The sequence below is a fragment of the Aythya marila genome (assembly GCF_965140915.1).
Source record: "Aythya marila genome assembly, chromosome: 3".
NCBI classification, from domain to species: Eukaryota; Metazoa; Chordata; class Aves; order Anseriformes; family Anatidae; genus Aythya; species Aythya marila.
Window position 1 is genome coordinate 55659469 of NC_139044.1, and position 20560 is coordinate 55680028.

General features: G+C 41.1%; 2 protein-coding genes across 2 annotated transcripts in view; one reads left to right on the plus strand and one right to left on the minus strand.

The window, feature by feature from the left end:
• Positions 1-13236, plus strand: part of SYTL3 (synaptotagmin like 3) — a 33849-nt gene extending 20613 nt beyond the window's left edge. The window contains exons 9-16 of the mRNA XM_082756614.1: positions 1512-1655; positions 4415-4593; positions 6864-6966; positions 8677-8847; positions 9043-9157; positions 9773-9881; positions 10766-10968; positions 12222-13236. Coding sequence (XP_082612740.1) covers positions 1512-1655; positions 4415-4593; positions 6864-6966; positions 8677-8847; positions 9043-9157; positions 9773-9881; positions 10766-10968; positions 12222-12352 — 1155 coding nt within the window. The 3' untranslated portion in view covers positions 12353-13236. The remainder of the gene's footprint in view (positions 1-1511; positions 1656-4414; positions 4594-6863; positions 6967-8676; positions 8848-9042; positions 9158-9772; positions 9882-10765; positions 10969-12221) is intronic.
• A 191-nt stretch (positions 13237-13427) lies between these two features.
• The window catches only part of EZR (ezrin), a 35647-nt gene continuing 28514 nt past the window's right edge, over positions 13428-20560 (minus strand). The window contains exons 8-13 of the mRNA XM_082756615.1: positions 18855-19018; positions 17262-17392; positions 16586-16746; positions 16191-16283; positions 15108-15356; positions 13428-14848 (exon numbers count right to left, since the gene is read on the minus strand). Of these exons, the coding sequence (XP_082612741.1) occupies positions 14684-14848; positions 15108-15356; positions 16191-16283; positions 16586-16746; positions 17262-17392; positions 18855-19018 (963 nt within the window). The 3' untranslated portion in view covers positions 13428-14683. The remainder of the gene's footprint in view (positions 14849-15107; positions 15357-16190; positions 16284-16585; positions 16747-17261; positions 17393-18854; positions 19019-20560) is intronic.

Below are 20560 nucleotides of genomic sequence, written 5' to 3' on the forward strand. Positions count from 1 at the left end.
TTCTAGGATCTCTCACTATCAGACTCTTTAAGTTCATTAGAGAGACTTAATTATACCTACCTTGCTGGGGGAACAAGCAGAAATGTGCAAGCTTTGGAAGCTCTTTGTGGTGTATCAGTACCTGCAGGTTACTGCTCCTGTGACAGTGGATTCATACTGTTGCAGCCAATTCTAATGAATTGGGCTAGGTGGGAGTCTTGCTTATGACCTGGTGCTAACTTTAGTGCTGGTATTCATGTCGCATTCTCAGTCACTTACTTTTCTGTTTAACAAAATCAAGAAGTCTCTCAGAACCAAGTATAGAAGCCAAAATTCAGTGTGTAGCACTTTGTTTTGGTTAGGAAATGAAATTGGTGGTGTTTCAGATTTTTAAAAGTGAGAAGAAAATTTATCTACTGAGAAATGTTATGTTTTGGGGTTTTCTTTTTAAGTCTGTATCCTGAACACATTTTGTTTTCTGTCTGTTTCCTTTTCAAAAGGGAACTTAATGAATTCTTACATCTATTTTTAAGGTAGGGCAGTTATTACACATAACAACTACTGTGTACTATAATAACAGCACACTGCTTTCCATTTTCCACATCCTGTGGTTGTTGGTTTTTTTACTTTTATTTTTTTTAAAGTAATCTCAATATATTATCTCTTCTGCTGTCCTCATTCTTTAGTGCTTTTTGCTGATGGTGCAGAAGAGGTTTCTAGGTCTGATAAATGTTTGTTATCTATTTCTGATGCAAATAAGTTCTGTTCCTTTGTTGATTCAGCCACACTGTAGTCTTTCTAGTCTTTTGGGTAATCCTTGTTATACAATTATTCTCTTAGATCCTCACCCTGTAAAACTTCTCACCTCACCCTTTTCCTACCCACTGAACTGTGAACACACTTTTCATAGATTGTATCATACAGGGGTAATGGTGTGTCAGAGTGACCCCAAACTCATTTTCAGTATATTGCCAGCCATGTGTGTCAGTCTTTTGGCACTTCAATAACAACAGGGTTAATAACGTGATAACACAGGTGGCTGAAAGTAAATCTCAGGTTCTGCTACTATACAGTTTTCGACAAGTTATCAAAGCTTTCATAGGAAGATTGGGAAAGTGAATGAACTTAAAGTCAAAGCAAAGTCAAGAAAACATCAGAAGTTTGTTTATTTATTTCTTTGAAAAAATACTGTTTTATTAAAGACTAATAAGGCATTTTATTGGTGTATTGCTACATTTGGTGTGTTGTTAGTAGACTTAGCAATTACTGTGGAAGTAGTGATCCATAGCTTAGGTGGTTGAGTGTTGATTTTAGAAAGTTATGAATATAATGAATGTACTACTAGCTGGCATGAGAATGTTGTAAATAAATATTTAAATTAAGTTACTACATTTTCATTGGAAGTGTGCCACCTGCATGACATTGATCAGAGAGAATTGTAGCTATTTACTAATTTTCATGTGATAGCATTGCTGAAGGAATCAGAGCTTTTTTCTTAAACGAAACAAAATTAATTGCTTAATCTCTTACAGATAAAAAATACACCCAGTCTTCAACAGCTCATCACTGGGGCCCAAAATGATAATGAAATCCTTACCAAAAGGAGTTTCAAGCAAGAAGAAGACATAACAACCAGTCCCACAAGTGATGCAGTTTTCTGTGATGGCAGGAAGCATGTAAGTTGAAGTGCGAAGCACACCAGAATAGGTACCAAATGAGGACAAATATAAAAGCTAAGATTTTGGATTGTATTACAAAATGAAACAGGGATTTCACTTGAGTTTCTCTCTGATAAAAGGCTGCCTGCCTTTGGCATAATCCTCATGGAAGCACTGTGAACTTCTTACAGCATTAGCCAAATCAAATTAATAATAGATAATTGATAGATGGATGTATCCATTAATAATGAATAACTGATGTGTCAGGTTCCTCTGAATTTTGCAAATCCATCTAACATTCTTTCAGTTTTTTATTAGCGTTGGGACCCTGAATGTGTTTCTTTCTAGATTTGTAGCTGGCTTTTTTCTTAAAATATCATTTAACAGAGGGATTTTGTTATTCTGCAAGGGCTGTGGTAATGCAAATGTCAGTGGAAATTCAAATGTCAGCATGTCAGTGAATGAAGAGGAAGCTAAGAGTTGCAGAAGTCAGGGGAGCAGTTCATAGGCTCAGAGGATGTCACTGAAACCTCCCCTGATGGATGACATTTTGAATACTGCAAATGACAGAGAAGGAAGGCAGCTGTAAATGAATTCAGTACATACTTTAAAGTCTCTGTGATTAACTGTGGAAGATAATTTCTATGTATTAGTGATGAGGTTAAGCAGGGTGAAGTGGCCAAGGAAACCAAGACTGATATTATAAAGAAAGGAAATAAAATGGCTTTTAGGGAATCAGAATTAACCAGATTGCTCACTTTGCAGAGGAGTGAAAACACGCACAAGGCCTTTGGCGCTCTCACAGTTTACTGTGCTGTGGAGTCTGAGACGTTGCACAGACAAATGAATGACCATTTTGGATGACATTTGTGATTCTACTGGCAACAATTTGAACTTTACTATTTTGTCTTATAGAGGGAGGAAGGTCAAATTCCATTAAACTTCTCTTTATGGGTGTTTGTTGATGACCACTTCATGAAAATATGTCTTCCAAAACATAAGATGCCATAGCTTCCAGTCATGCCAGTAGGAGTACAATACATAAAGTCATTGCTAAATCTCTGTTCACTGAAGCAAGAGTGATTTCTACATTGAACACATTTAATTTCTGATCAGGTGGGAGGCATATGTAGTGTTTTCAGTCCTAACATTATTAATCAGAATAACTCTCCAGTTTCTATGAATAAATAAGAGGTTCTGTGCAAAACATTTTGAAATGCTTTTGCAGAACTTCTGTTAAGGCATATGAGCTAAGAAAAAAGTCTACTTGCATTCCTTTGTCATGAAGGATTTTTGAGGAAAATAAACTTTTTTTTTGGTCAGATGAATACAAATATTCTTTGTCAGAGAGTGAAAGAGCAGAACTGAACAAAGGGAGATCTCCCTGCAAGGGAGATAGATTACACTGATACGCATCTTGTAGAGGGAGCAAGATTACACGCAACAAGCAGCAGGTCAAAACAGCCCTAACACTACTTGTGACTTCCTTAATAAGCACCCTGACCCTTCTTTCATCAGGTTTCTACGTTGCTTAGAGCTTATAAGATAGCCTAGATAGCTCTTTAATTTAAGTAAGCTGTTCATGTGAATTTTAATGTGAGTATTTGGCAAGCTGCACTTCTGCAGCATTGGCAAGAGCATCTGCATGGAAGACAGATATGATCTTATAAACACTACTCTGCACTTTCAGCTGCTGGGTTGTGCAAGCAGAACTCCTTGGTTAACCAGTCCTGTGTGGGCTGGTGTTTTTTTTCAGACAGAGGAGTGATCTAACACAGATACTTTAACAATCTAGGATGATATTGTTGTGAGATTAATCCCAACAGCAACTGCGTCTTCATGACAGATGATACGTAAAAAGATCCTAGAGCTTACCTTAAAGAGCACCATTATAAATGAATGGAGACCGAGTTATTTTGATTGAGCTGATGATTTGTTACAGTGAAGATGGGTAGATAGCACTAACAAATTATGTGCCTGTGCTGGGCCACAGAAAGACTGTAGTTTCTTCATTCCTTTCAGTTTCATGGCTTCTGTAAATGCTAGAAACAAATACTGCTTATATATATCTGGATGGAGGGCATCCAAACCTTTGTAAAAGTAAGTACTTCTACTTACTGTGAAAGTAAGTAGATGAAAAGAGAAAAAAGTGGCTGAGGTGAGCCAGGAAACACCTCCTTAATGCACTAACTTATGACGACTGGATATCTTTGTATGTTAATCTTTCCTGAACAGTATGGAGTATGTCATTTTACATGGAATTGGGTGATCTTGTAGCGTATTTGCTGGATGTGCAATGCTGCTTTTGTAACCATTAATACCTAATAGAACCTGGCATCTCAGCAGTGATGCTATGAACATCACTATTAATAGCAGTCTAGTTCTGTATTTCATATATTCCTAGATTTCAGAGCTTTTTCTGAAGCCATCATTAGGAGACAGTACTCTCTTCCTTTCAAACACTATACCCATTTTTCTGATGGGAAGTCACATGGCAACTTGACTGGGAGACAACTTCTAGATATAGAAGTTATCTAAGAAAGCACTTTGTTAGCTCAGAAAGTTTGCTGAAAGGTGAAGCAGTAGAAGTGCAATTAGTTATAATTTTCAAGGCTGTTATGGAAGCAAGAAAATGGTTTCATACAGTTAACCTGAAGACTTCATGATTTCCAATATCTCTGCAGTCATGGCACTAAAGAAACTGGCATTTGAGGGAAATAAATGTTTTGTCCTATTAGATCTGAAGCTACTTTTCTCAAACATTTGTCTTTTCTTAGGGGAGTTTGTATAGCCTTAACAGCACTTGCACTGAATCTGGCAACTTTGGCAAAGCTGACATCACAGGAGAAATAGAGTTTGCCATAAGATACATCTTCAAGGCTCGCATCTTAGAAATTTGCATCAAGGGATGCAAGAATCTGGCTTATGGAGAAGAGAAGAAGAAAAAATGTAATCCGTAAGTATTTTGTAGAGAAGGAGAAAGAAATAATAAGCAAAATATTTTGGTTTGAAGATACCATCATATATAAATCCATTTCAATATTTATGTATGCCCAGTTAGCATTTTCAGAACATCCAGTGTATATATCTGCACTTTTTACAGCTACACACTGCAAGACAAACAGGTTTCATACCAGCACGTCTTGATTTCTCTTCTGACCATTTTCTGCTATTAGTTGTCTGTTCCCCTGCATGTGAGCAGGCAGTTGGTTATCTGTGTTGCTGATGAGCACCTTTGGATCCTGACAGCAAATAATTCTAGCTCTTAACAGCAACAAGATTCTAGCTCTTAAGTTGTGCCTGCAAAATTAATATACACGTGGCTAAACCATGAGATGGAAAATTGAAATGTGAGTCATGTTGCTAATTCATCCACTGACTCATTGTGGGTTACTGGGTGATTGCCATACTGCTTCTGTGCTTCCATCTTCCTCATCTGTAATAAGAATGGAAATTTCAGATACTGCAACACATTTTAAAATCTGAAGGTGGTTAATAGTTACATATCACAAGAGGAAGAAGTACCTACTTCTGTGGATAAAATAGGTCACAGAAATGATGGGTTGGAGAGTTAAGCATTGGTGGCTTGTTTGTTTGTTTATTACTAATTGATCCTCTCTGACTATGCAGCAATCATTTGCAGAAAACCTAACAATAAATGCCTAACAAAAATAAATACCTAACAAAAATAAATACTAAAAAAAAAATAATAATACCTGAAATACTCTACCCCTGCTGTCATGGGGTGTTTGAACACTTGAGTGACCACACCGAAATTTCAGAGTTGCAGTCACCTTCCCCCGGAAGGAATGTGGCTTTGAATATCTTGCAGAGTAAGGTCATAAAGATGAGCCTAGGGTTGAAAGGAGCCTCGCTGGAACAGCAGCTTACGAAGTGGAACAGTTTGGGAGTGTTTTGGGGTGGGTCAAAGTTCTTTAAGTCCCCTGGTAATAAATTTGGACAAACAGTTGCAGGAAGCCTGAAAGGTGCTGTGGGAAGAGCTGTGTACTGGACATTATGTTCTTTGTTGGTATATATTTATGTATTTCTGTTGGTTCCCAACCCAACAGAAAAAAGTACAGTCAGTGCACTCAGAGCACTTGACAGAAAACAAACTTTTAAGTAATGTTTAACATATGTTGAATTGGTTGAATTTGACTGGTTTGAGGTCTGACTGTCTACTTGTTACTCTATCACCCCGGATCAATTTAATTAAGAGGCTAAAAATTCTACTACCTGAATATTTTAAAAAGTAGTTTTTCCTATGGATAGGTTTGGAAAAAATGAGGAAGATGTGTAAGTTCTGCACTGATTATATGAAATAAAACTGACTGTAAATTAGCCAGGAAGTTAATCAAGAGGCTGGTTTGAAATTGGTTTAAATCATATTATCTGAAATTTATACCAAAAATACAGTTGCCAAGCTGTGAGGCAGTACTCCCTACTGCCAATACTCTTTGGTTTTGAAGCTGTAATATAAATACAGCCCACTGAACTTGTATTAAGGGGAATGTTTAAGTATTAATTTTGAAATGAACTACACATGAGAAACTTTGGGTAGTTGTCATTGGTGCTTGATACTTGTCCAACTCAGCTTCCAGAAGGATTTTTTTTTTTTTTTTCAGTTTTGCTTTAATGCTGATTCAAGGAAATTTTGAACATTTTACATACTCTCCCACTATCATTCTAGTGGTATATTACAACAACTAATATGTGTAAGTGTTATGAATTATTATGCATTATATGTGTGATTATACCTTTTATTTGCCACGTTACTTAATGCTGTGAACAATCAGCACAAACAGCAATGAACCTAAAGGTGATCGAGTTCTTTATTTTTTCTTTGAGCACATAATACGCTCTGTGCTTTCCTCATAAAGCTGTCAGTACAGCTGACAAGGTGACATTCTTGGTGGCTATTTTATAAGAGGACAAGAGTATGTAATAGAAGATTCGCATTCAGAGCCTAATTCTTTCCCAATTAGAATAGGATTGAAACACATTATCTGAATGATATACAGAGACCTTTATAGCCTGACTGCTCATTTTAATGAGAAAGGATATAAATCACAATTTGCCATTTTATTGCTTAGAAAATTACAAACTCAGTAAAAGTGTTTGAATTAAATAATTAATTTTTCTCTTTTAAATAAATCATTTTTCTTAGTTTGATTTATTTATATTTTTCCCCTTCTGGTCACATTCCATATCCTCTCTATTTACAAGCTATGTCAAGATTTATTTACTTCCTGATAAATCTCCTCGGAGTAAGCGGAAGACAGCTGTCAAAAAGAGCACAGTGGATCCAGAATTTGATGAGACTTTGAAGGTACTGCTGGCAATTATGTGTCGCTAGAAGCACTCTTCCATGGTAATGTCTCCTTTTATAATGTGCAATCCTGCAAGTTCAGAATTGTCCTGATGGGGCAATTGCAGGAGTCAGTGACAAGAGTCATTAAGAAACGGTTGGTTTCAGTCCAAATAACTTTTGGAATGAAAATACTTTTGAAGTTCCCCTACTGAATTGTGCACCCTCAAAAGAGTTTTCCTTTGTGCACGAAACACTCCTAAAGGTGTTGTTCTGAGTTACCTTGTGGCAAAAGCAAAGTGTCTTTCATAGACTGTTTTGGTGCGTTCAGGATCTGAGCGTATTGCAGAGCAGAGTGAGTATTTTACACAGGTGTCCCTTTCCAATGGTGCCCTTTGTTTTCCGTGTCACTGGGAGTGTGTCTCTGCAGTTAGGATGGGGCACCCCTGGATTAGTTTGGTTGTTTCCAGTTTTGTGCCCAGGTCACTGCACAACTTCTTCTTAAGGTGCTTGTGCATCAGTGAGCTGCAGCAGCACATGAGGTCTTTGGTAAAGTGTATTCTTGGAAGAGATATGAAACAAAATTAATGGACAAACTGACATTATTTCTCTTTGAGCTACGTGCAAGTTTCAGTGTGTATGAACATCAGCAATTTGTAGCAAGTGAAACAGGCAAAATGTTTGAAAAGAACATTGTTAGAAATTGATAACAACAACAACAAGATGTATACAACCTATGTCATTCTGGTATATCTCAAAGTCTGTAGATAGTGTTTAAGTTGGGAGGAAAAAAAGCACCTAACACTGAAATAATTGGTTCCTATTCTATAGTTGCTTTTCAGTGCCAGAGCGATGCAGAACTGGTAGAGAGTGAGAGCCATGCCTGAGCTGGCTGCGTGAACACTAAGGGTAGATTAATTATAAATGATTTGAATTGGTTTAAACAAGCAGGAATGGTCAAACGAGCATAGTGCTAGTGGAGGTGAACTGCACTGCACCACAGCACTGAGATCCCACTCAGTGGGATCTGTCTGCAAATGAAGGCACCTGCACTTGGGTACGTGCGTTTGTGAGGAGCACAAGTGCTCTTAGGAGTCGCTGGAAGCTAGGTAGGGTGATTCAGGGTTATCCTTCCCAGAGCCTACACCCAGCCTGTGATTCAGCAGCCCAAATGTCAGCAGAGATGCCCGCAGCTGCATGCAGGTTACCACTCATGTGGGTATCTCAGATAGCCAGCCATGTCTCAGAGAGCTCTAACTGTGCCTAGGGAGTAGATCAGGGCTTTAAGGACTGGTCTCCTGAATGACTGCCTTGCTCCTGCTGACTGCATTTAGTAGATTTCTACTGACCAGAATGGAAGTTTTAGCACCTTTGTCATGTGTCTTAATCTTGACCTCCAACCAGAGCAGCCAAATGGGGCTGGGAGTATAAAACAGAAAAGTAGATTATAAAAAACAATGGTCAAGAATTATTTAAAGTTTTGAATGAATTAAAATCTTCAGCAAGAGGCCAAGGTATTCCTGGAATGTCATTTCATATTTGCACGGGCATTACTTTAGCATTTAAGGAGTGAGGTAACATGGAAATTGCAAGGCACGTTCAGACAGTGTAGTTCTGTCTGCATCCCGATGCCTTCAGCCATGCTGCGGTCAGGCAGCCTTTGAGCAGGCTGTGAGCATGGCTCTGCACTCACCCTGTGTGTTGCTTTATAAATGCTGTTTGTCTTTCCAGTACAAGATTGAATACTCCCAGCTGGCGAGTCGGCAGCTTCAGATCTCCGTGTGGCACGCAGGAGCTCTGAAGTACAGGGTGTTTCTGGGGGAAGTGGTGATTCCATTGGCCACGTGGAATTTTGAAGATAACTCGATGGAGGCATTCAACTGGTACCAGCTAAAATCCAAGGTGACTGTTAGTTCTTGTGCTTGGATCTTAACAACACAGTGTTGTGAAAGTTATGAGAGATCACCCTTCTGAGGTCATTGAGGGAAGAATGCCGTCAATCCAGCCCACAAGTAATACCTGTTATAAATATAAATGAGCTGTGAGAATGATGTGGAATAGAATGTAATGCCAATCTCTGCATGTCTCTCTTTTCAGCTTGAAAAGCCTGAAAATAACCTTATCCAGTACAGTGGAGAACTCCTGGTGTCTGCAAGACTGTCGGTACCAGCCCAGTATAAAAACTTCCAGTTTGAAAGGTGGATGAGAGAAGGTATCAAACATTCCAGAATACCTGAATCCCTTGGCTAGAAAAGAATTAGGATCAGTGAAGGACCATGTGCCTACTTCACCTTTTTGTTCTTTTTAATGCCAGCAGAAGATGATCGCTTTAATAGCGGTCTTAATTAGCTGTTAGGTTAGTTTTGTTTCCTTTTTCCCCCACAAACAATCCTGAAGTCACCAGCTTGCGTTCTTCCATTTTTCTTCCCTACTCATGCCTGCTGTGCCTCTGCTCTACAAACAGAGCTGTAACAGAGGAGCACTATCACACCACAGGTTGGGCTGTTTCTCCTGCTTCTGGCTTTGTTTCAGGGAAACGTTCCTGTGGGTATTGCCCTGTGGGTACTTTTTGGAAATACAACTGAAAGCTCTATCTTTGGAATAGGAATCGCAGAGCAATTCACTGCTTTTATTCACTGCTTGCTTTCTTTGTGTGAATCATGACCTGTGTAAGCAAGTTCAAATCTTTCAAATTATCTGAATACAGCACTGAGTCCTTATTTCAGTTGTAGCACTTAATAATTTTCCTGCTTAATTACAGCGGCATCTTATGTTATCAGCTGAACTAACTGGTCACTATTTAATGTGATAAATTCTCCTCTTTCAGGAAAAAAAGATGAAGGAGTTCCCAACTGCCAGCTTCAGGTTATGATATTTGGGGCCAAGAACTTGCCTGTGCTGAGACCTGCTGGAATGCTGAACTCATTTGTTAAAGGGTATGTATGAGACTTAGCACTTCAAATGGAGAGTGTCACAAACATCCTGTGCAAAGGTAAGAATTAACTTGCTTTCATCAGGAGGCTGCTGTGTGAAAGTGGCACTGTCCATGCTCTTAGTCAGACGTGCTTGTAATTGTGATAGTTTACAGGTGAGCGTCTGCGTAACAGCAGTGCGTAGCAGGACAGTGAAGGGTCCTGAGTGGAACATCACAATTTACTGTTGTCACTGAAATTCAGAGTTCACTATTTTAATCATCTGCTTTTAGATATTGGGAGGAAAAAATGTGTGACTTGAGGAAGGTGAAAATACTGTGTTTTCATTCCTGGTTTTAGCTGTGCCCTTGCACAATTTAATACAGCTTTGGATTGTGAGAAGAAAACTTTGGTCTACACATTTTAAAAGGGAAAGGATTGAATTTTTCTTCAGTGTGCTGGGTACTTAGTATGTGGAGTCATTTTACTTTCTTGATGTCAGGCATTACAGTGTTAAAATAAAAAGTGGCTAAAAGTGGCTAAAGCCACTTCACCTGCTGTGGTACCTATTTTCAGTGAAGGGGGTGAGCATTTTAATCTACCACACAGGCAGGTTTCAGAGAATATTGGGTAAGAGAACTGGGAGTAAGGGGTCCCTCATCAGCCAGTGACAACAGAGGAAAAACAGATAGAAGACCCACACTGAAGGCAGACAGAAGGAGCCAAAGTCCCCCAAAGAAACAAACTAGCATCATGTTCTACCTTGCATTTAGCTGCACTCTTTGCTTTCTAAGGCAGAGTGAAGGGTCCTGCTTGATTAGTGCCCATGTTCTGTTTTCTGATTGAGTAAAACACTGCTTGGCTCAGCAAACTTGCTGAACTCTCGTTTTGTTTTTTCTTTTGGGAAGCTGCCTTGTCCTTCCAGACCAGGCAGAGTTGAAGCAGAAGTCGCCTGTCCTGAAGAAAGAAGACTGTCCTCAGTGGAAACATCTGTTTGTCTTTGATGTTACCCCAGCACAGCTACAGCAGTCATGCCTACACTTGACCCTCTGGGACCAGTCAACTGTTGGCTCACACGATCAGTTCCTAGGGGGAGCCAAGCTTGGTGCAAGTAAGTTCTTCATCACTAAATGTTGAAGGTAATTTTTTGGGGAAAAAAAATACTTTACATGCTAAGTAGTATTTGCGCTGTGCATCTGTCATGTGCCTGCACACACAGCCCCTAGACCCTGACCTAAGCAACCTGCAGTCTCAGGCTTTGATCCTGCAAGAACCAGTGCTCGTGTTCTAGTTGAGGCCTGTGCAGAAGCTCTGGGCTGTCAGTGGGCATTGTCAGGCAACGACATTTGTTAGCATGGGGATGTTCAGGGACAGAGCCTGGCCACACGGAAGACAGGAACAGAACAGGTGGGTGCATCAGCTCATCTAGAGCTCACTATGTATTTTTCAAGACTTGTTCCTTGAGCAGTTTTCAATGGCTTGGCTATTTCTAAAGTGCTAGCAATCACATCAGCAGTGAGCACATGAATACCTTGCAGATACCTGTGCTTATTGTTTTATATCCACAAATCCTTCCAATGGGAGATGCAGAAAGTGAAACTTGCTCAGAAGCCCTAAAGAGACTAAGTGTGTATTTGAGCTTTAGGCTCTTGTCCAACAACAAAAAGAGCCTTCTTTCTCAAAAGCTCAGAAATGTCTGAGAAATCCTCTGCTCATGGACTGGGCAGGACTTAACAGTATTTGACTAGAGAGCTATTGTCACCTGAAGGCTGCCCAGTGGAGTCTCTCACCCCGTTTCCCAGACAGTAAATGCTTTGGTTTCAGTATTTGAGATGAAAGGCTTAAAACTGAGACATGTCACCGAGCTGTGCTATCAACGTGCACTTTAGGAGAGTGTTATCACTAGCAATACAGTGTGCAGGTTTCCTCATGAGCTGCTTTTGATTGTTTTATAGCATTTTCCTTTCTGTTAAAGCAGGGCCTACATGCTTCTGAGTGACAAAGACCATCCAAGCCCCAAGCCTAGTGAGGCATTATATAGTCACTGCAGATGACCAAGCTGATCTGTTTTTGCCATGCACACTGCTTTTAGTCATACAACCAAGAATTTTTTCTTTGCAGACCGAGCTCTTCACTGATCTTACTTTAACAGGATGTAAATAATGCTCTATAATAACTACAAATTATTGCAATGAATGATGTGAGTGCTACAGAACAGCTGAAAATGCTCTAGAATTGAGAGCAGCAGCTTGTTTGTCGTCCAGTCATTTGGGCCAGAAGTGGTACGGAGCTGGATCTAGAAAAGCCTTTGGGCAAGGCCAAACGCAAAGTAACCCTGTGACCTTCCTTTTTACTTTCTTGCAGAAGAATCGCTTGGATTTGCAGACGCTGTTTCTCAGTCAGCGCTTCAATGGCAGGAAGTGCTCTGCAGGCCAAACACGTGGATGGACTTCACACTTGTACTGCATTCAAATATGGAAAACTTTAAATCCTGAGAAATTACTGCACAACTTTTCCTCCCCCATGTGTGATGTCTTGAATTCAAGTGGCACATACCCATGCCAGGTCTGGGGAAAAGGTGCACTACAACAGTATCTACCCCAGGATCTGGGGAGTAGTTGTACTTTTGAAGGGAGGTGACACTGAAGGTTGTATTTTTCCAAAAACGAAGGCTTTGTTATCTGTATCTCTAGGTGGGATGTAAGGTTAGTATTGTTTCTTCAGGAGTAACAAACTCTGAAACAGATGATGCTGACAAGGCACTAGCAGACAGATGGTTTGCAGCTTCCTATTTCTGGGTATAGAGTTGGAGTTACTTGAACACAGATTAGAATACTTCATAGGGAAAAATTCCTATCCTTAAACTTACATGATTTCATTCTAGCTTTCATGCTTCGTATGTGACCAGAGAGGAATGGAAAGTAGATAATTTTTAATTGTTTGCTGTAAATTAGTGATGCTAGCACCTCTATGCTTCAGAATTACCTCTAGTGCCCATACTACTTCACGTAACCCTAAAAAGCTTCTGCCTGGGTGGCCCACCGATCTTTCAACTGTGTGCTGTACTAGAGGTGCTTGCAAGCAGTTAAAATGTATAAATTCTCCTTCAGTAGGGGAACACAGGGCATCAGCTTGTAAAATAAATGTGGTTATAGAAAGTTCCTTCTTGTTCTCAGCTACTGCTGTGGACCAGTATTAACAAGCCTGACTGATCCAGGTGGTGTATTGGCACAGCCAAACTTATCACTTATTCAGGCGAACTACTGGAAATGCAAGCTTAATGCCAACTGCCCTGTCAGCTCCCTTTGCCTCAGAGGAAGCAGTGTTACAGGCAGCAGAAGCTTTGTATTTATAACCATAAGTAGTGCTGCTGTTACGTACCTCTTTTCCCTGTGACTGAAGGGAAGATTCCAGCAGGGGTTACCCTTTCTTTTCAGACCAGCACGGTGTTTAAGGAAATAGAAGTAAAAGATAGGGATTCACATGCTAGCCTCAGAATCTTAGAACCCAATATCCACCCTACACAAGAAACACTTGACTCCAACTCCTTTGTTACTCTGCAGATCTTTTATTTAGATGTTTGCTGCTGCAAATAAAAAACCACCACACAACAAAACTCAACTGGAGTATAAAGCAGCATAGATGTTGTAAATGGAAGAGAAGAGCTGACAACATACTGTATCTCACTTTCTAACAGATTTTCAAGGAAAGGGGGAGATTAGTGGGGAAGGAATAGTCACAGAAATGCTCTCTAATAGAGAGAATACAACTGTGATATAAACAAGCAGTCCCTTCATGTTTGGAGTCTGAAACTTTAAATCAAACATTTAAAAAATTAGAAAATTTGTTAGAAAAATAGGTGCAGTAAAATTGTATATATTGGATCATGTGTACATATCAATTTTTCATCATTAAGTAAAAAAAGTGATCTTTACAAATAATGCTTTATAGTAAATAATCAGTTGCACTGCAGACTACAGTGTTTAGACTTCTTTACAGATGCAAGTCTCATTAAATCTGAAAAGTAACAAAATATACAGAGCAAAACTATTTCCCTTTTAAACTAGTACAGCAATCCACGTATTGCATATTTTATATATATATAAATACTACACTATAACTGATCAGTAATGAAGCTGGAATGCAAACACGGTAGTGTATTATTCCAACAGAGTATCTGCCTAGTTGTTACGGAAGGAGGGTGTCAGTGTTCCTACGCCACACTGGTGAGCTGTCACTGCAGAATACCTCCAATTGAGCACAGTAACCAGAAAAAGCCTTATTCCCATGCAAAGTAGTTCTGAGGTGTTGTCAGTTCTTTTGTATGTGTATCAGGGGAAGGTGGGCATGAAGACAAAGGAAAAAAAACAGGGTGCATGCACAAGCACACACACAGGTGTTTGCAGTTCCTGAGTTGTCTTCTCAACTGTTGGACTTTACACTGTGACTGTAACACAGACATATGGCACGAAATTCATCCACAGTTGCTTATTTTTAGACCCAGCTGAATCCAGCACCTGCACAGGACCCGCATCTACAACTCGATGCAGGTTTGTGTTGCTTAAAGAGAGATGTGACATAAGCATAAGGCCTTTTGGCACTAAGCAAAGGCATGAGCAAGTTACCAGGATCAGTGGTACGATGAATTTTAACTATACTGAATTTAACACACAGGATGGAATGAAAGGGAGATGCAAACACCTCTGGGTTTAGAGGACATTTGTTAAATATCATAGTAACCCCTCCTCAGGGAAAACAACAACAAACAAAAACACAGCATTAAGATCTGCCTTTCCCACAGTCTTGCTTTCTTGTTATAAGCATCATTACATTGCCTCAAACTCATCAATTCTCTGCTTGGTGTTGCCTTGCCGGATTTGTCGCAGTGTCTTGTACTTGTCACGTCCCTGCCGCACGTTCTCTGAGTGGATAATATCATTTTGGGTCCTCTTATCTTCATCTCTAGCCTGTGCCAGCTCATCTGTCAGTGCCTGCAATAAAAAGAACATTACAAACAGATTACACACAAGAAGCTTCCAGCTCATGACAGCAGTGATTTTGATGAGATTTAACGGTCCTTAAATGACTGGACAGATGAGTGATATGGACGCAATGTATGCTTCTCATGAACTTCTGCTTCTCATCAGTGAAGAAGTCATTGTGCTTTGTGTATTTAACCAAGTGGTTAAATGATCCATTTTCCAGGAATAATTTCTTTCATCACTTTCCCTCCTCCAAACATTTTCTTACCCTCAACTGCCTCTGTACACGCTCGTTCTTCTCGGCCTCAGTGATGCGCTTCTCCTCGTTGCGGTCGTTCCTGATGCCCTCACTGGACAGCTCTGCGCTGAAGGCAGAGTACTCGGACCCCTCGTCGTGCAGGTTATCGTGGACGTGGTAGTTCACGGTCTCATAGACAGGTGGGGGTGGAGGTGGAGCAGTCATTACCAAGTGCAGTTCCTCCTTTGTCTTTACCAGATCCTCCTGGGCTTCCCTTGCCTGGGGAAAAAAAAATAAAAAAAAATAAGGAAGATTTTAATGCATTTCTTGATTTAAACAAGCTTTATGAACACTTCAATGCTTATTTTCCCAGTTTTGTCATTCTACAATGTAAAGCAAGAAATCAGGAATTAAGAATTAAGTCTCCAGCTGACAGTACTTTGTTGCCTTCTTGAGCAGATTTTATTTTTTTGGCTAGTGACAGTAGTATTATCCATGGCATAATATGCAGGGTAGCTAAATTAGGAATATTCCTCCAACAAAACAGTTTTTCCTAAACCGTTTTGTAGAAAATTACAGTTACCTGCAACCTGTTCTCCATTTGAAGAAGTGTAGGTTGTAAACATGGGTTCCAGAGAGCAAGAACCTAGACTCCTGAGTTGGCACGTGTAACAAGGTTATGCAGTAGGAAGACAGCCTTCCTGCTTCTTCAGTGCTTCTACCCCCCTGTTCAGGCTGCAGCGATAGCTATGTGGCACTGGGAGCACCAGACAACGCCAGCCTCGCGTGGTTTATTCTTGGTTTTACTGTGTCTAGTTATGCAGTTCTCCAGACCCAGGTACCAGGAAGCCACTGACAGCAGCCTCAAGGCTGGTGCCCTCTCCAAGACGATCACATTTCTAGGTTTTATATGACTCCCGTTTTATATTTTGACTAAAAGCTTGTTGAAAGCAATGTTTTGGAGGCATACTGCACACTAACCACAAGGCTGGCCTTTTCTGCTGGTGCATGGATGCAAGTCTCCACATATGACAGAAGTTACACCAGGCTAAGCACCACGGTATGCTCTGCCCACGTGCAGAGCTTCAGAGCAACTTTGATGAAGATACTCACTCTGATTTGCCATTCTTCAACCTCGCTCTCTTTACGCTTCCTTGCCTCTTCCAGAAGTGCAATCTTGGCTGTATACTCTGCGAGCTCTGTAGCCTGTTAAATAATACAATTGGAATCATAAGGACTCAAAAAAAAAGCCACAAAGAAACATGTTTGACTGAGAAAAGACCCAAGTATTATACTCCACTCTAATAAAGAATGAACAGGAAATTAAGAACAAAAAGTAGGTTGCTTGTGATAGAATCACTGTGGCACTAGCATCTTTCTATCAGATGGTCCAGTACTTTATTGCACTACATTTCTATTTTATTTCCCCCTGGAGCCTGAGGCTTTGCCTTATTCAAAGGGCACAGTAACATGCCTTTGTATCTCATCCACAAGTGACTGGCTCTTACCAGCTGTTCCTGGCTCTTTATCTGGTCAATAGTCTGTCTCTCCAGCTCTTCCTTGGCTTGCAGAACAGCCAAACGATCAGCTTCCAAACGCTCTGCTTCCTCCTGGGCTCGTCTCCTTTCCTCCTCCAGCTTAATAGCTCTCTGGATCTGGTCTGAGAGCTCTGGGAAAAGACAGATCAGTGCTGTTAGTCCACAGGCCTGGCCAAAGGGAAGACAGGCTCTTAGGTAACGGCAGAAGTCACGACAAGCACATGGCTGCAGCCTACAAGCTCTTCATTACAGGACCAGACGCTGGTGTCTCCAGCCTGCTCATCTATGCATTGAAACAGAAGTTTCCATTTCACTGGAAAGCTTTGTTCCCAAAGTACTATTTCTGTTAGTTGTTAAGTAAAAAGCACTTGAGAGCTGAGCTCTGTTTCTCTCTGCTGCAGAAGGCTTATGCTACTAAAACCCTCTCAGGTAACAGAGGAAAACAAAGTTGGTGTGACCTTCAATTCCCAGTTAGATTAACAGATTTTGTGACTTTTATGCCTTGGATGATCTCAGCAGTGCGTGCATGTGTGCATTTATCCATGGAGGTAGATACTCGTGTGCCTTGCCAAGAGACCCAGTGTCACCAGCTTTAGGCTGTGGAACCCAACACACATGACCTGGTCAGACAGTCCAAGTACTTTACCTTTCTCTGCCTTCTGAGTCTTCACTTCATACTCTTGTAGCCTCACCAGCAGCTCTTCCTTCTCCCTCAACATTTGCTCTTTCTCTCTCTCAATCGTCTCCCTCCTCTTCTTTTCATTTTCTAGTTGTTGCCTGTGAGAAACAGATTTCATCCTTGAAGCTCACTTACAGACACGAGCTACAGCAAGGTAAGAAAAGTTGGCTGGACGTGTCTCCAGACAGTTCAGTGGGAAATGACCATGAGACTGCCACAAGAGAAGAAATGCTTAAAGCCATTGTCTTGGGTTTGCCTAGGACAGAGTTAATTTTCTTCGCAGAGACTGACACAATCCCGTGTTTGTATTTTTGATGAAAATAGCAGTGATAACACACGGATGTTGTAGTTGCTGCAGAGCAGTGCTTACACACAGACCCAAGGTCTTTTCTGCTCCTCACGCTGCCCGGCCAGGAGGAGGCTGGGGGTGCCCCGGGAGCTGGGAGGGGACACAGCCAGGACAGCTGGCCCGGGCTGACCAGGGAGATATCCCACACTGTGTGGTGTCGTGCTCAGCAGCAACAGCTGGGGGAAAGGAGGAGAAAGGGGGGGACATCCAGAGCAGTAGTGTTTGTCTTCCCAGGAAACCACACACATGATGAGCCCTGCTTTCCTAAAAGTGGCTGAGCTTTTGCCTTGCTTGCATGCACAGCTTTTGCCTCACCTAGTGAACTGGTTTTATCTCAAGCCACGAGTTCTCACGCTTCTACCTCTCTGATTCTGTGCCGTATCCCACCTGGGGAGACTGGGCAAGCAGCTGTGTGGTACTTAGCTGCCTGCCTGGGTTAAATCCCAACATTTGGTACTTAATCACTTCAGAATTAGTGCTCGGTTTTTGGATACCTGCATTTCATTAAAATATTTGTATTTTCTGTTGCCTGCCCCAGAAATTTACAATACAAAAAAAAAAAACAACACCAGTAGATGCAGAGGAAAAAAAAACAGTGCTCTGTACTACACAGATTTCTTTTGTTCTGTCATAAGGAAAAAATCAAGGACAGAGAAATAAGAGCACTGGGAAAGGAAGACTAACAAGTCACCAATACAGGAGGAAAGCAGTAGGATTTCTTGAATCATAAGCAACCTGCAGCCGGTCACAGAAGACCAGCAGAGCTATTAATCCTTTTTTCTTGCCTGTAAGAGGTCTCCCACTCCCCTCTTGCCTGCTCACAGCATACACACGTGCTCCCTGTGGAGTTTGCTCCCTCCAACACAGATCAGGCCCTAACAGAAGAGTCAGGAGCCATATACCCCTCTGCAGGTATATGGCTGCCCACAAGAGCCCAGTGACTCCACTGGCACACCTCCTTGAAGGTCCAGCTCTCAAGGCTGCAAACAGGAGAGCCGACTGCACCGGTCACAGGTCTGAGCCAGAAGAGTGATTCTTAGGCTCCCCCTGGGACTCGAGATACCCTGCAATGCTGCCAGCCAGAGCTCTGGGGCCACACACACACCTCACTCTAAGTGGGATGGGCCATAGCTTTGCCTAAAGCTACCCGAGGAGCCCTGGCAGTTCTGTACATTTAACTCTGCCTCCCCACTGTCTGCATTCACGCTCACCTTTCCAGCTGTTTCTGGTGCTTCTCCTCACGGGCCTGGGCTTTCATCTGCTGCACCTCGATGGTGTCAGGCTTCCTGCGCCGCATATACAGTTCATGGTTGCCCATGCAGAGCTGCAGGATCCTCTTGTTAATTCTCAGACGAGGGGCGTAAAACACAAAGTCCTGGAAGAGACACCGCACAGTCAATTTTTTGACTGCAGACAGATCATCCTGCCACTAATGTCGCTGCAATCAAGGCACATACACATGCTATTTAAATATCTCAGCAAGGACCACCAAGATTATCTGAACCAAAGCAGTTTGTTATTTATATAATCCATCTCAAGCCTACATAGAATTGACAAATTACTCTTCTAGAAAAATATACTTTTAGAGAAAATTAACAGTCTCAAATGCATGCATATGGAAGACACTACTGAGCCGGACCTGCTGCAGAAGACTCTTGGTTAGTAGGTAAACATCTGGGAGACTCACAGACCTCTACTGTAAAGCAATTAGTTTTTAAATTTGCATGGTTTTGTGTCTGAAATATAAAGCATGAAACAAAAAAAGAGTCTGCATTGCAGACTCTTAAAGTAACATCAGAATTTCCTGATCTATTTGTTATCAATACTCAAGATGCCATCTATGTTTTTTTTTTTCCACAGAAGAAATGCCACCATGCAAATTTACCCTCCAAAAGCATTCTTTCCTCAGCATGGCACTTTTTAGTTAAGTTGACCGAGGCCATTACAACATTGAAAGATATTTTTTGAACCACCAAACACACGGACTACTTTGAATATTGTGTTAGAGACAGTAGGCAAAACACATTCTGCCATTTCTGGTTCTGCAAAGAGAACAGCCCCAAGTTTCTTATCATCTCGATTATCAAGACTACTACAGGCACTGTGCAGCAGGCTAGATCTTCAAAACACAAATCTAATAAGAAAAGGATACGGAGGACCAACTTCATTAGCTGCCTAAAAACTTTGAGGCCACAATATTTTATACATGCTTAGGATCCTGTCTGAACTTATACAATGAAAAAAAATCCACATTATTCTGCCTCTATTTGCATACTACGTGGACAGTGATATAAGTACTGGGCAAGGTACCAGATTACCACAGAAGTCAGGTACCCACTCCTTAAGATTACTCTTGTCTGGGCTGCCTCATTGTTAGCAAGAAGCGGAACTGAGGAGGAGCAGGCAGAAGCTGCGTGCATTTGCATGGCAGCAGCAATCATGTTTTTAACTGCCCGAGTTCAGAAACACAATTTGTGGCTATGTCTGAAAAAGCTAAAAGTCGCACCAGAAGCAATGAAAAATGCTCCTAGTCCTGTTAAGATGAGCATGAATTTGCTGACAAAGAGTCATTTTCTTCAAAGCATTTTTCTTATTCACATATTGACTGCGAAAATGCCATCAGCAAGGTGTGCGGTGCCCAAATCCTGTCAGAGGCATTCTGAGCTGCACACATCTCATACTGCTAGCTGAGACTGTAAGCTATTCATCTGCCCTCCTATTCCTAATAAGTAATTTAAAAAACAAATGGTTTGTGTACATTGTGAGAAACAGATCCTATCTTCAATCTAGGTTCGCTTCCAGTGAAAGCAAATACTGAGGGCACAGACGGTGGCTGCATTCATCATTTAATGGCATTTGTGTAAGAACATAAAAGAATCTCCCTCTCTTTCTCATCATCCCCCTGGTCTAGCACAAC